Here is a 15,588-nt window from a genome sequence, read left to right on the forward strand (position 1 = left end):
TCTCCACTGTCAGTTCAGAGATGTCTTTGACAGGCTATTGCTTCCTCTTTGAACACATGTCCTCCCTCCCATTAAATGAGATATATTTCAGGTATATTTATTCTTTTTTTTTTTTTGAGACCGAGTTTCACTCTTGTTACTCAGGCTGGAGTGCAGTGGCATGATCTCGGCTTACCGCAACCTCCGCCTCCTGGGTTTAAGCAATTCTACTGCCTCAGCCTCCCGAGTAGCTGGGACTACAGGCACGCGCCACCATGCCCAGCTAATTTTTGTATTTTTAGTAGAGACGGTGTTTCACCATGTTGACCAGGATGATCTCAATCTCTTGACCTTGTGATCCACCTGCCTCAGCCTCCCAAAGTGCTGGGATTATAGGCGTGAGCCACTGTGCCTGGCCTCAGGTATATTTATTCTTAATGGTGAGAAGCCAAACTTAAATTTTACTGGAATAAATTAAGCAAAATATGTTTAGACATTTTTATGAGAAATTAGTTTTTGTCTAAACACAAACAAAATTGTTTTGAATTTTTGTTGCATTAAATTAAACTCTTGTGCATAAAAAAACACCATAAAAATGAAAATGTAGCTACAGACTGAGAAAAGACACAAGGCATACATATAAATGATTTTTTAAAAATAGTGGGCCAGGTGTGTGGCTGAACACCTGTAATCCCAGCACTTTGGGAGGCCGAAGTGGGCCGATCACCTGAGGTCGGGAGTTCCAGACAAGCCTGACCAACATGGAGAAACCCCGTCTCTACTAAAAATACAAAATTAGCCAGGCATGGTGGCACATACATGTAATCCCAGCTACTCTAGAGGCTGAGGCAGGAGAATCGCTTGAACTCAGGAGGCAGAGGCTGTGGTAAGCCAAGATCACACCATTGCAATCCAGCCTGGGCGACAAGAGTGAAACTCGGTCTCAAAAAAAACAAAAATAGGTGTGGAATTTAACATTCCTTAAATTGCTAATGAAGAGGCCATAGTAATGACCCCTGAAATGTCTGAGCCTCTACTGCAGCCCTGCTGGTCACTGGAGGACAGGGTGAGGGCACTGTCATCTGACCAGGACACAGAAACTGATGATGGAGCAGCGGTAGGTGGAAAATGTGTGGACTTGATCAGCACCGACTAGTTCATTTCCCATTTCTGATCCTTACAAGCCAGGGGACACAATGTCCCCTGGCTTGTAAAGGGAAATGACTCAATGTCCCTGAGCCTTCCATATGGAAAGGAAGAGTAAGAATGTTTGATTTACAAGATTGTTGGAAAGCTTGAAGATATACTACAAATCCGAAGAATCTGGCACACATCTGGGGCTCAGCAGTCACTCTTCTTCTAAAGTTACCCAGGAAGTGACAAGATGCAGGAAGATGCAGCAGAGAAGCAGGAGCACTCAGGGCACAGGAAGCCTGGGCTCTGTTGGTTGGGAGAGCTCTGTGCTCAGCAGGACACAAGACGTGCCTTCCAAACAACTCAAAGCTTCCCTTGAAGGAGGGAAACCTGGCTGGGGCCAGCAGCTCTCAAGTCAAAGCTGAGGCAGGAAGTTTATATACAGAATGTCGGTGACTCTATTGGGCTGTGCCAAGCTGCTGGCACAGAGATACAGGGCCGAGTCCCCCGGCTCCAAGGTGCTCACATTCAGCTCAGAGCTATAGTCACGGAACTGGTAACCTGAGAATCGATTAGGGAAGTTTCCTCTGTTTCTCTCTTCCTCTTCATCATACTCAAGGATAAACTGGGGCCGCTGACCCAGGGCCTGTTGGTACCAGGACACACTGGTGTGCCCAGAGATAGGAGAGCATCTCAGAGTCACTTGCTGTCCTCTCGTTTTGATCAGGTGTGTGGGTCTTTGGGTGACTCCAGCTTCAACTGAGTCTGTGGGAAAAGCAGATGGAGGATGAGCACAGGAGACAGCCTGGAGGTGCGTCCCCAGGGTAAAGTAGAGGACACGGGGTGGGAAAGCTGAGAATGGGGCTGCTGTCCTGTGCATAGGACTCACCTGCTCCCAGGAGACAAAGCAGCACCCAGCATAAGAGCCCAGAGTTCATGGCACAGTAGGGAAGGCAACACCGCCCCGATTCAGGGCTTGGTCCTCCTGGGGAAGAGCTGAATGAGTTCAGGGCCTTGATTTTCCTGATGGGAGGGGTATCCTGTGATGTCACTGTCCTGTGTCCTCCCCCTGCAGGACACTTCCTTAGGTCCAGTGCTCCTGGGACCCTGTATTCTCTACTTGTCCTGCAGAGCCAGAGGGCTAGGTGAGGGCAGAAGCATCTGTGATAAAACAGTTCATCTTATGCCTACACTGTCCCAGCTGCCAGGCTGCCCCGTCACCCTCTCACCCTCCTCCCACCTAGTGCTGTGGTGCTCCATGCTGGAGTTCTCACACCTGCCCATCAGCAGAGGGTGAGGAGCCTGTGATTAAACCCTCAGGTTCCAGCTCTTCCTTGCTGTCCTCACATCATCTTTCTGATGCTTGATTCACATCAGTGTTTCTTACTATGTTTTCCTTTCTCAGGCAACATTCCCAGCCCCTTTCCTGAGCGGCTGGTGGTGCAGAGTCTCCAAGACTTAGTCCATCTGATCAGATCCAAAGCAGACCTGGGTTGTCTGTAAATTATCAACAGTACAGATTCCCCAGAAATAATTCTAGGGCTTTATCAGCTCACAGCACAGACCAAGCCAGCTTGGGACTGAGCACCCTCAAGGCCATGTCTGGACAGCATGTGTTAGTCCCTCTAGATCCACCCTGCCTTCAGAGGCTGAGCCCAGTATATTATGTTAACTGGCTCCCTTTTCTCTAACTCCAGAGTGAGTTTGAGACAGAAAAGCAGATGGAGGTAAGGTCACGGACTGTACTACAAAATCCATTCCCTTGGCTCTCTTCTTGCTGGGTTAAATTTCCTGGTGGCTAAAAGTAGTCACACAGTAGCCTGAATGCTTTGCCACTTAGATATTTCTTTCAGCAGATATCCTAGCTAACGACTCATAATTTTTATATTTCATAGAGTCCTAGAACCGAACACAATTTTGCCAAGGATTTTGCTACTTATAACAAGGATGGTGTTTACTTCAATTTCTGATAGCCTGTTCTTCATTTCCCCCTGAGCACTCACCAGAATTGCCTTTAATGCTCTGTTTTCAGCAATATAAGCTCATACTGGTCTGCTTTTCCAAATTCTTCCAACCTTTATCCATTACCCATTTCCCATTCACCAAAGCTGCTTCAACATTCTCAGGTATTTGTTAGAGCAGCAGCCTCACTCTCGGTACCATTTTCCATTTCAATTTCTTTCCTACTGCTGTAGAGAAATACCACAGACTGCGTAGTTTATAAATACAAGAGATTTATTTGGCTTATAGATCTAGAGACTGGGAAGTCCAGATCAAGAGGCCATAACTGATGAGGGTCTCCTGCTGTCCTCCAAGGCAGAAGGACAGAAAAGCAAACACCCAAGAGAGAGAAAAATGACTGAATTTATCCTTCTGTCAGAAGACCATTTCCAAGACAACTAATTCACTCCCACAATAAGGGCATCAATCTCTTTCTGAGGACAGACCCCTCATGACCTAGTCACCTCTTAACTGTCCCACCTCCCAATACCATTACACTGACAAATTTCAACATGAGCTTTTGTGGGGACACACAAGCATAGCACACACATCTACACTGTGAGTCAGCATTTCCACTCTTAAGTCTGTGCCTTAAAAAAATTCATATGTCCACAAGACAGAATTCCACAAAAACGTTCACAACAACTTTATTTATAATAGTTGAAGGCAGGAGTAACATGGGTGTCCATCAACAGGAGAATGGATAAACGAGCTGTGGTACAGTTATGCAATGGAATATTAGCCATAAGAAAGAATAAGCTACTGATACAACAATATGAATACTTTTTAGAAATACTAAGTTTGGAGGAAAATAACTCAATAAAAATATTATATTATTCCTTTAACTGCATGACTGGGAGGTCCATATGAAGTTAAAGAATAGACAAAGCTAGTCAATGGTGATAAAAATAAGAAAAGTTTTTTATCTCAGGGATAGAAATTGATTGGAAAAGAGCATGAGGACGCTTTCTTGAGTGAAGGAAAATTGTTTTATAATCATTTCAGTTACTGTTGCACTGGTGTATGCATTTGTCAAAACATACTAGGATGTCCTTGTATTAATATTTGTGTTTTACTCTCTATTGATTACACTTTAAAGTATTACTAACAAGTAAACAGCTGAATTGCGTAAAAAATGGGACTCATTTACAAATATATGCCTGTGTTCTGTAGAGCCCAATTTAAAAATGAATCACACAAAATTTTAAAAAGATAGGAGCGCTCAGATGTGTGTAAGATACAGAGAATGTGAGAAGTGCTCAGTGACTGAAATGGGCAACATTGAAATTTGGCATCAAAATAAGCTCAGCTGCCAAGTGGGCTGAAACACAACTGAGGATCAATATCAAGGAAGGCTGTAGACAAACAAAGCTTTCTAAAAATATCTTTATTTGCTCTTGAAATCATTCTGAGAACTGTGAGCTGTTATCAGTTTCATAACTTGGGAAATTGGGCGTTCATGAGTCTCACAATTGAGCCTTTCAACAGATTGGCCAGTTGGTGAATTGATTTCTTTTTTGCCAAGCAAGCAGCCTGCTCCCCTCTTTGTGAGTGGGGTCCTGGGTGACCTGGCACTCCCCCTTTGGCAGCCTCATAGAGGGGAATTAGAAGCACAGACACATGGGGTTTGCACTCCCTGTGAAGCCCAGCTATGGACCTCCCAGTCCTGCAGTTAAAGGATCCCAGCTAAAGAAACTTTGCCTCTAGGTGTCTGCTTTGTGTGTAAGTGCTAAAGAGGGATAAAAATTTAAAGGAAGAAAAATAAAATTGTTTGCTCAATATTATTCCATAATATTTTACAAGAAAATAATTTGAGGTGCTCAAGAATTTTAATCCAAGCCAAAGTCACGGTAATAGCTGAATTCCTTCTTAATCTATCCTGAGAGGACTCAGACACCACTCCATGCCCACAAATACTTAGTGGAGACTCACTGATGGTCTCTTTTTGATAATTCTGCTAGTTGATTATCTTCAGGTCTAACAGCATAGTTTGGTGACTCTACTAACATTTTCCTTCAGTAGTTTGCTTACTTGGGTGTTTTAGAACTTGTTATCAATATTTTCTGTCCTCCAGAGAACATGAGTTTGGTGTCCCAGTGGAATCTAAGCCGAAGTAATGTTAGCAGTATGACTTACAAACTTGTAGAATCCCAGATCACTCAAGCAGGTTAAAGCTGTTGCCTGGAGAGACCACAGGGAAGATAAGATGCAGCAGAAATGCACTGGACTCAGGGCACAGCCCACCCCTGGCTTTCCCCTGTTCCTCTGAGGCAGTTAGTTGCTCCTCTGCACCTGCCCCTGACACCAAGCCTGCCCTGGCCAAAATTCTTCAACTGTAGATCTCTTTGAAGATTAGAGGGACTTCCCGCCTCTTGCATAGCTGTAGGTAGCCTAGCAATCACTGAAAACGGGTGTAACAGCTGCATAATATTGGAACCAAGCCCTAATTTTTCTTAACCCTTTCTCTGCTAAGCTGCTCTCCCAGACTCCCCAGAGCCCTTTAGATCCCAGTGGACCACAGTGTCACCTTGTGGCCAATGGGTGAAGTTTCATGATTGTTTCTTCTGCAATAGCCCAAGGAATGCTGGGAAGTGTCTGCAGAGTGATCTGGGAGAATATTCCAGAAGTGCCATCCCCCAGGTTTTATGATCAGCTTCTCTGAACTCTTTTCTCAACACTAGTTCTAACCCTGACAATTGCTTTGAGTTACCAAGCTTAATATCACACCCTCATTCTGAATACATTTTATCACATAGCTACAGTTGTAGGCTGACTTTTTCTCCCTTAAAACTACCCTCTAAAGAAAGATGAACAGAATGAGAGGAATGAAAGATAATAACATTTGGTTTTAAATGGAAAGAAAGCACAGACATTGAAGCATAAAGAGATCTGAATCACTAAAGATATAAAAGTCCTCCAAAAATGACAATGTTGCTCCAAAAGAATAGATCAGCAAAAGATGAAGTCAAATGTGTATTAATAAAAAGTAAAATTGAAATATAAAACATGATACCTCTTACAAGGCAGCAAGCAACGGTGGAGGGAGCAGTACCTAATGCAGAAAACAAAGATGGACATAATTCAGACCAGCAAAGGGACTGCACAGGAAACGATCAACTTGTACAATGCGCATCCACTGATCTGGGCAGCAAAGAGGGAAGAGATGATTCTGGAAGAGGCAGAGGGGCTGCGGGAGATGAGGACATGCTGGTGCAAAATAATATCAGAAGGAAGCAGATCAGTCAGGGGACTGTGGATCACATGACTTTTCTTTCTCCTGTCTCCTCTGACAGCTGAACTGGACCATTTTTCTTTCTAAGGATTGCTCCTGCACCCTGAGTTAGATGCCCCTGGGATTTGCCCTTTCTCAGGTTCCCATGGATGAACTCCCACTCCTTCCTCTTTGAGCATAGTCTGAAAGAGAGCTCATCCCTCTCTCCCCTTTAATCCCACAGTACTGGGGAGTGGCACAGGCCTCTCAATTGGCATCGACCTCTCTCATGACATGCTCATATGCCCCCCTAACTGTGCCTTTTCTTTCCACTAGACTGAAAGTTAGATAAGGGCAATGAAACCTAACACCTTTAACATAGGATGCATGACCACTTTCAAAATAATTACTGTTTCTTTCACTGTTTTGAGTTATATCAGAACAAGAAAATACAATTTCTTAAAGTAACTTAACCACAAAAACCTTCCCTAGTGCTAAAAAACAATATAATTACCAAGAGGTTGCTCTTCTCATTGGTGAGATGGTGAAATAAACCAAAACGCAAAGAAAATTTTGTCAAGTATTTTAAAAGAGACCCAGAATCCCAGTCCCTCTTATACAAACATCATTTTGGCCTCCCTCTACTTAAGGGACAGACACAGCTATTCCTGTGCCCTGCACCTGGCAGAAAAGGCCTCCTGGAGCCTGTGGGGAGCTGGCAAGGATGAGCCTTGGTGATTCTGCCTCAGAGCAGGGATACTCTGGGAGCTCTGGACAACCTCCAGGGACTGAAATGGAGAGCGGCCGTACTTAGTCTTGCAGAGAAGAATACTTAGGGTGTTACCGTTCTGACCTCTCAGCCAAACGTAAAACCAGAGTCATTCCTGACTGGCATGGAGCTGCTTAGTTTCCAAAGCAAATTACTCCTTGTTTCAGAATCTGTCGGTGACAAGAAGAATAGCAGGGCTGTAAGTGGTTCACAACCCGGAGTTGCTGCTTGCCCACCTCTGTTCCCAATGATTCCATCATCTGAATATTCTATGCTAGGAAAGACAGGTTATAAATAATGGACTTGTTCAGTGATACCTGTAGTTACATTCAAAATAGTTGTCATATTCCACACTGGCATGCTTGTAGGAGACACAGAACTACAGAACAAGAGAATTTGGAGATTGAATAGAAATAGCAACAATCGAAGCCCCTTATATGATGGCGTCTAGGCAGAAGAGTGGAGGAGAGGTGAACTCTGAGCCCTTTTCTCTCCACAAAACATGGCACAACAGGGACATCAGAAAATACTCATGATGTGCTGCTAAACTGGGTGTCTGTCAAGGTGGGGCATGCCTGGTAGCATTAACTAATTCCTGTTGTACCAGCATACCCATCGTGGCAGTTTTCAAGCTGTCAATGTGGCTTCACTAAACAGGGACCTGGGAAGAGTATGTCTATTTGATTTTCCTGAGTCATACACGCTGGCTCCAGCACATCCCTAAACTCAAGAGCAAAGCCTTCAAAGTTCTTCAATGCTTCATACTCAACACACTAAAAATGAGGCAACAGCAACTAGGGCACACCTCATTATTTTCATGAGAGGATCAGAGTGTGTGATCCTGGGTCTTGGAAAGGACAAACAGACATTTGTGCAGGGAAGGGATTTCTGAGTCCTCTGAAGCTGCTGAGATCACAGAGCAAATAGTTATGCTGGTTGGTTGGAGAGCTGCTAGCCTCTGACTTGAAGTAATTGCATTGAAATGTGTCTCTTGCTCAACTGAGGACAGCAGGATCATTTCATTAGAGCAGAAACCCTGTTCCTTCCTATTCATTCATTAGTAACATCTGCCCTTTGCTCCTCTTGCGTGTTCATTCTCAGTATAAATCAGAAGCCCTGTTCGCTTTTGTTACATGTTCTTGCAGCACCGTTTACAACTGAGGACCGTGTTCTGTTCAGCCTCAGTGTCAGAGCTTGCCCACTGTTAGGACCAGGTGTCTCAGGGGTCATGTGGAGGAAGGTGGCAGCTGTTAGAGAAAAGGTCTAGGAAGTCAGGAAATTCCCATCTGTGCCCTGGCCTTCCTCAGTCCCAGGAGACAGAGGGCACCTGAGCAATGAGCAATTTGATGATGGCAGAATAAAAAATGGGTCCAGGGCAACTCCAGTTAGGGACCATCATTCTCTGGGGAAAGAAATTTGGTGTCTGTAGCACCACAATTTCTGATCATTGAATTTGGAAGGACTATGATGCCCCTTCTAGCTATGAAAGGCTCAGGGCACCTCTATCATGGCTGTGTCTGGGACACCAAGTCCCAGACTTGGAGAAGTGATCTGTTGCCAATTATTCTCAGAAACCCATGATCCATAATCACATAAGCTCTGACAGTGCGTTAGATTTCACAGGTACAAACTGCAGCATCACCCGCAGACAGGTGGAAGATTCTATTGCAATATAATCATTGTACTTCTATTTTGAACAAGTACCATATGACAATGTATAATACAAAAAATAAAATTAAAAGCAATACAATCAATGGTATCAAGAAAGCACTTCTTGAGTTAAAGTCCTCAGGAAAATTATTTCAATCAAATGAGCTGGGCAGCAATGAAAACACTCAGAGTCTAGAAATCAGATTTCCTGAGGGAATCATGGTGAACTGGCAGCGGGGGTGAATGCATGCTTCTATCTATCAGGACAGCAGCAATGGCAAATGGAAACAAAATAAAGGATACACGTGGCTTCAGGTAGGCAGAAGAAATGAAGTCTTATTGTTATCCTGATGGCATTATCAAGTAAGGACCACAAAAGTTGCAAGGTCTTTATTTCAAACAGGAAGAAAGGTTTGATATTTTGTTGCAGAAAACTTCCCAGGTGACAGAAATAGAAGAGGCTTCAGAAGAAAGGTCTTCCTGGGGATGTAGCCTCAGACGTTAGAGATGCCAGATGCCCCAACACATGTGGGAGAACAGGCCTCTTTCCTGCCCATGACAACCTTATATACATGGGCAGCACAGCAGCCGCCAAGACGTCTAGAAGTTGCATTTCTGCCCTGAAGGCCAAGGCGAAGACACCCACACCTTGCTTGGAGCAGTGAGCTGGCTCTCAGGACTCCTAGAATACATGGGTCATGATTGTTTTCACCACCTACATTTGCAGTCACTGTGTTTCAGGAATGGATCTGTTGTCTCTTCCTACCCAAAGGACCGCTGAGGTCCAAATCTGCTTCTTTCCCATGAAAAGTGAGGAGCAAGGAGAGGCCTTGGAGCTCTCCTTGGAGAGGTTCTCTAGGAGCTGCCAGGAGGGAGAGGAGGAGGTTTGTGAGCAGGAAAGAGGTGACTGTGCCACACTGTGGCTGAGCTGCTGGCACAGAGATACACGGCAGAGTCCTGCTGCTCTGTGCGCTGGATCTTCAGAGTGGAGAGGGATCCCCCAGCCCTCTCTGCAGAGAACCGATCACTGGGCAGCCCTGATTTGTCTAGTTGAGCTTCATACCGGAAGTAAGTCAGAAACTCTGGGCTCTGCTCCAGGATCTGTCGGTACCAATACAGTGTTTCATGACCCGAAATTGGATCACAACTGAAAGCTATATCCTGTCCCCTCTTTGTGACTTTGTACCTGGGAGACTGGGAGACTCCAGCACCTGTGTGATCTGTGAAAATAGAATTTGGCAACAGAATAAGGAAGAACATTTGTAGTCATATCATACACACACACACACACACACACACACACACATACACACACACACACGCCTACACACAGAGATAAAAGGAAACTAATTGGTGTTTTGAGGACTCACCTGTCCCTAGGAAACCCAGGAACACCCAGCAGAGGAGCCTGTTGCCCATGGCAGAGTCAGACAGAATGGGGGCTTTATCAGATCAGTGTCACTGTGAGCAGGAGCAGAGGAGGAGGGACGTCCTTGTCTCCACAGGGCAGTTCCCAATTGACATCACTTCCTTTCTCAATCTCCAGGACCTCAAGGTCACAGCATTTATATCAGAACACACTTGGGTGACGCTTTAAGTATTTATAATCTCCTTTTAATAACATCAATGCATGGCTCATTGCTTTGTGCTCCAGAACTGTCTGGACCCAGAGGCCTCACACTGCATCTCTGCATTGATCTCCTTATCCCACAGCCACTCTCTCTCTGCTGGGCATGTCCTGTAGGAGGTGACAACAGTGCCCCCTACACAGGGCAGCAAGGAGTGAGCTCATTGTCTTCCCTGCAAATCAGGGTCCCCTGTTCCATCCCCATTCATCCCCAGCTGCCTCTATTCCCCCAGTCACAGGTGCCCAACGGTATTCTCCCATTACATGGGTTCCCTCATTAGCTAAACCTCATGCCTTTCTTCTGGGATCATTTCCCACCTTTGTTAACTATAATTCAGAAAAGATACCTTGGTAGCAAACTCGCAGCAACTATTTTTTATATTCCTGTTCTAAAAGTTTTTTTTTTTTTTAATAAAATCTCACCTTAAATGAAGGAGAATGACAATTGAGCTAATGGTTATTTTTAACCACTATCTTGACTGACTGTGGTTCTCCGTCGATTCCCATGGGAGGTATTTCTCTTTCCTTTCTGACTGCTTTCGAAATCTTCTCTTTGTCCCTCATGTTCTACAATTTCCCTATGACTTGACTACTTGTCTTACTAGAGATTCATTTTGATTCTGAAATCTCTGAATTCTGAAAATTTCTGAAAAACTCTGAATTTAAACGCCTCTAAAAAATTCTCAGCTAACATCTTTTCACCTCATAACATTCTACCTATTTTATCTGGTTGAAACTTCAATTATACGTGAGAAAAATGGGAAATTGTTTTTAAAAATGCATATTCTACGATATGGAAAATATCCATTTTGTCTTCTCTGTTCTTTAACTTCTTTCATATTTCAGCTTTAATTTTCTGTGCTGCATTCTAGACACTTCTTCAGACCCATCTTTGACGTTTCTTTAGGAGCAGCTGTTTGACTTTGCATTTTGTTGTCAGTGATTGGATGACTCATTTCTAGAGATGCTATTTGATAATTTTTATGAAAGTCACCTGATGATTTTAGACCATCATTCTCTTTTTCCTTTTAGAGTTCCCCCTCGTGTTCATTTAAATGTAGCTCTCCAAACTTTCATATCTTATAATGCCAAAATTTTGAGTCTTCAGGTTTGCCGTTCACATGTTTGTGCTCATGCTTCCTCATTCCTATGTCCTAATATTCTTCATACTAGGAATCTATTTGTTCCATCGTAGTCTGTGAAATTCCAGGGAGTCCTGGCCTGAGAGCGCACAACACCCAGAGTCTGTCATTTTCACAGGCATCTCCGATCTAACTCACAAGTGTATGGGACCGAGAAGTGTCTGCTGCACTCTGGGCTGCCAAATACACCCACGACATAGGTTGGAAGGGTCAGAAATACTCTCTGGACAGTCCCAAGGAAGGACTCAGAATAGAATTCAAATTTTCTAATTCTTTTTAATAAAATGATTTTCATGAAAAAATCCCATTAAGCCATGTAGTCATCATGACATTGTCTTCCAAGGGGAAATTAGACACACACACACACACACACACACACACACACACACCCTCTGGTGAAGGGAGACATCAGGCACAGGATTAAAGTTAGTAGCCAGGGCCTGGAACATCTACATACAAATTGTGTCCACATTCAACTGGGCAGCCTAAGTGACCTCAGGTGAGGAGTCCAGGGACTGGCAGGTAGAGAAAGTTGTGTGATCCGATGCCTTAATCTGAGAGAATGTATCCTGTGCTGGACGGTGTTAACTCAGCTTTGCAAAGGCAAGAGTCTGCCTTTCCCAGAATGCCATTTCTCTTATAATGCTGGGTTAGAGATGGTCAGGACACAAATTTGGATGAAAGATGTAAAACAGTCACTATTGCAGTTGGCAGGACATTGTGGGCAGAGAGTAAGAGTCAGTGACCAGCAGATACAGGGGCTTCGATGAACTTTGAATGCTTTGCTCTTGAGTCTAGGAGTGTGCTGGAGCCAGCTTGTATGACTCAGAAGAGCCAAGTAGGCATATTCTTCCCAGCTCCCTATTTAGTGAAGCCATGGTGACAGCTTGAAATCTGTCATAGTGGGTAACCTCGTAAAATAGAAATTAGTAAATGCTGCCAGGCATGCTCCCACCTTACAGACCCCTAGTTTAGCAGCACAGCACGAACATTTCTCAAAGTTGCTAATTACGAGGCCATAGTAATGACCCCTGAAGATATGTGAGCCTTTACTGCAGCCCTGCTGGTCACTGGAGGACAGGGTGAGGGCACTGTCATCTGACCAGGACACAGAAGCTGATGACGGAGCGGTGGTAGGAGGAAAACGTGTGGACTTGATCATCACCGACTAGTTCATTTCCCACTTCTGATCCTTACAAGCCAGGTGACACTGGGGGAAATGACTCAATGTCCCTGAGCCTTCCATATGGAAAGGAAGATTAAGAATGTTTGATTTGCAAGATTGTTGGAAAGCCTGAAGATATACTACAAATCCGAAGAATCTGGCACACATCTGGGGCTCAGCAGTCACGCTTCTTCTAAAGTTACCCAGGAAGTGACAAGCTGCAGGAATATGCAGCAGAGAAGCAGGAGCACTCAGGGCACAGGAAGCCTGGGCTCTGTTGGTTGGGAGAGCTCTGTGCTCAGCAGGACACAAGACGTGCCTTCCAAACAACTCAAAGCTTCCCTTGAAGGAGGGAAACCTGGCTGGGCCAGCAGCTCTCAAGTCAAAGCTGAGGCAGGAAGTTTATATACAGAATGTCGGTGACTCTATCGGGCTGTGCCAAGCTGCTGGCACAGAGATACAGGGCCAAGTCCCCTGGCTCCAAGGTGCTCACATTCAGCTCAGAGCTATAGTCACGGAACTGGTAACCTGAGAATCGATTAGGGAAGTTTCCTCTGTTTCTCTCTTCCTCTTCATCATACTCAAGGATAAACTGGGGCCGCTGACCCAGGGCCTGTTGGTACCAGGACACACTGGTGTGCCCAGAGATAGGAGAGCATCTCAGAGTCACTTGCTGTCCTCTCGTTTTGATCAGGTGTGTGGGTCTTTGGGTGACTCCAGCTTCAACTGGGTCTGTGGGAAAAGCAGATGGAGGATGAGCAGAGGAGACAGTCTGGAGGTGCGTCCCCAGGGTAAAGTGGAGGACACGGGGTGGGAAAGCTGAGAATGGGGCCTCTGTCCTGTCTGCAGAGACTCACCTGCTCCCAGGAGACAAAACAGTGCCCAGCATAAGAGCTTGTAGTTCACGGCACAGTGGGGAAGGCAGCACTGAACTGATTCAGGGCTTGATCCTCCTGGGAAAGAACCTGAGTTCAGGGCCTTGATTTTCCTGATGGGAGGGGTATCCTGTGATGTCACTGTCCTGTGTCCTCTCCCTGCAGGAGGCTTCCTTAGGTCTAGTGCTTTGGGGACCCTGTATTCTCTACTTGTCCTGCAGAGCCAGAGGGCTAGGTGAGGGCAGAAGCATCTGTGATAAAACAGTTCATCTTATGCCTACACTGTCCCAGCTGCCAGGCTGCTCTGTCATCCTCTCACCCTCCTCCCACCTAGTGCTGTGGTGCTCCATGCTGGAGTTCTCACACCTGCCCATCAGCAGAGGGTGAGGAGCCTGTGATTAAACCCTCAGGTTCCAGCTCTTCCTTGCTGTCCTCACATCATCTTTCTGATGCTTGATTCACATCAAAGTTTCTTACTATGTTTTCCTTTCTCAGGTAACATTCCCAGCCCCTTTCCTGAGCAGCCGGTGGTGCAGAGTCTCCAAGACTTAGTCCATCTGATCAGATCCAAAGCAGACCTGGGTTGTCTGTAAATTATCAACAGTACAGATTCCCCAGAAATAATTCTAGGGCTTTATCAGCTCACAGCACAGACCTAGCCAGCTTGGGACTGAGCACCCTCAAGGCTATGTCTGGACAGCATGTGTTAGTGCCTCTAGATCCACCCTGCCTTCAGAGGCTGAGCCAGTATATTATGTTAACTGGTTCCCTTTTCTCTAACTCCAGAGCGAGTTTGGCTTGTGGAGACAGGACAGCAGAGGGAGGCACAGCACAGGACAGCACAGTCACCAACTGTGCTGGTTTGTAAAATCTATTCTTTTTCTTCCCTGGTTGCTGAGTTAAATTTCCTGGTGGCTAAAAGTAGTCACACAGTAGCCCAAATGCTTTGCCGCTTAGATATTTCTTTCAGCAGACATCCTAGCTAATGGCTCATAATTTTTACATCCATAATGTCCTATAACAAAACACAACTTTGCCAAGACTTTTGCTAGTTATAACAAGGATGGCATTTACTTCTATTTACGATATCTTGTTCTTCATTTCCCTTTGAGCATTAACCAGAATTGCCCTTAATGCCCTGTTTTCAGCACTCTAGGCTTTTGCTGGTCTCCTTTTCCAAATTCTTCCAGCCTCTATCCATTACCCATTTCCCATTAACCAAAGCTGCTTCAGCATTTTCAGGTATTTGTGATAGCAACAGCGTCACTCTCGGTACCATTTTTTCTTTCAATTTCTTTCCCACTGCTGTAGAGAAATACCACAGACTGGTGATTTATAAGGACGAGAGATTTATTTGGCATGTAGATCTGGAAACTGGGAGGTCCATGATCAGGGGGCCACAACTGATGAGGGTCTCCTGCTGTCCTCCAACGCAGAAGGAAAAGGAAGCAAGCACCCAAGACAAAGAACATGACTGAATTTATTCTTTTTGTCAGAAGACCACTCCCAAGACAACTAATTCACTCCCACAATAAGGGCATCAATCTCTTTCTGAGGGCAGACCCCTCATGACCTAGTCACCTCTTAACTGTCCCACCTCCCAATACCATTACACTGACAAATTTCAACATGAGCTTTTGTGGAGACACACAAGCATAGCACACACATCTATACTGTGAGTCAGTATTTCCACTCTTAAGTCTGTGCCTTAAAAAAATGCATATGTCCACAAGACAGAATTCCACAAAAACGTTCACAACAACTTTATTCGTAATAGTTGAAGGCAGGAGTAACATGGGTATCCGTCAACAGGAGAATGGATAAACGAGGTATGGTACAGTTATGCAATGGAATATTAGTCATCAGAAAGAATGACCTACTGATACAGTAATATGAATACTCCTTAGAAATACTAACTTTGGAGGAAAATAACTCAATAAAATATTGTATGATTTCATTTATATGAAGTTCATGAATAGACAAAACTAGTCAATGGTGATAAAAATTTTTAAAAGTTAACTCTGGGATAGAAATG

General features: G+C 44.7%; 1 long non-coding RNA gene and 2 gene segments (V, D, J or C); 1 reads left to right on the forward strand and 2 right to left on the reverse strand.

Annotated features, from left to right (window-relative positions):
• The window catches only part of LOC144578432 (uncharacterized), an 88,152-nt gene that overhangs the window by 57,141 nt on the left and 15,423 nt on the right, over positions 1–15,588 (forward strand). The gene's annotated exons all lie outside the window — the stretch shown is intronic.
• On the reverse strand, positions 932–7,710 carry LOC100896509 (T cell receptor beta variable 5-6-like). The segment is given in 4 exon segments: positions 932–1,878; positions 2,003–2,109; positions 7,422–7,473; positions 7,699–7,710. Coding segments are annotated over 4 exon segments (521 nt in total).
• LOC144578428 (T cell receptor beta variable 7-8-like) lies at positions 3,746–10,181 on the reverse strand. The segment is given in 2 exon segments: positions 3,746–9,964; positions 10,115–10,181. Coding segments are annotated over 2 exon segments (414 nt in total).

Source organism: Callithrix jacchus, chromosome 11 (genome assembly GCF_049354715.1).
Source record: "Callithrix jacchus isolate 240 chromosome 11, calJac240_pri, whole genome shotgun sequence".
In the NCBI taxonomy this organism is placed as follows: Eukaryota; Metazoa; Chordata; class Mammalia; order Primates; family Cebidae; genus Callithrix; species Callithrix jacchus.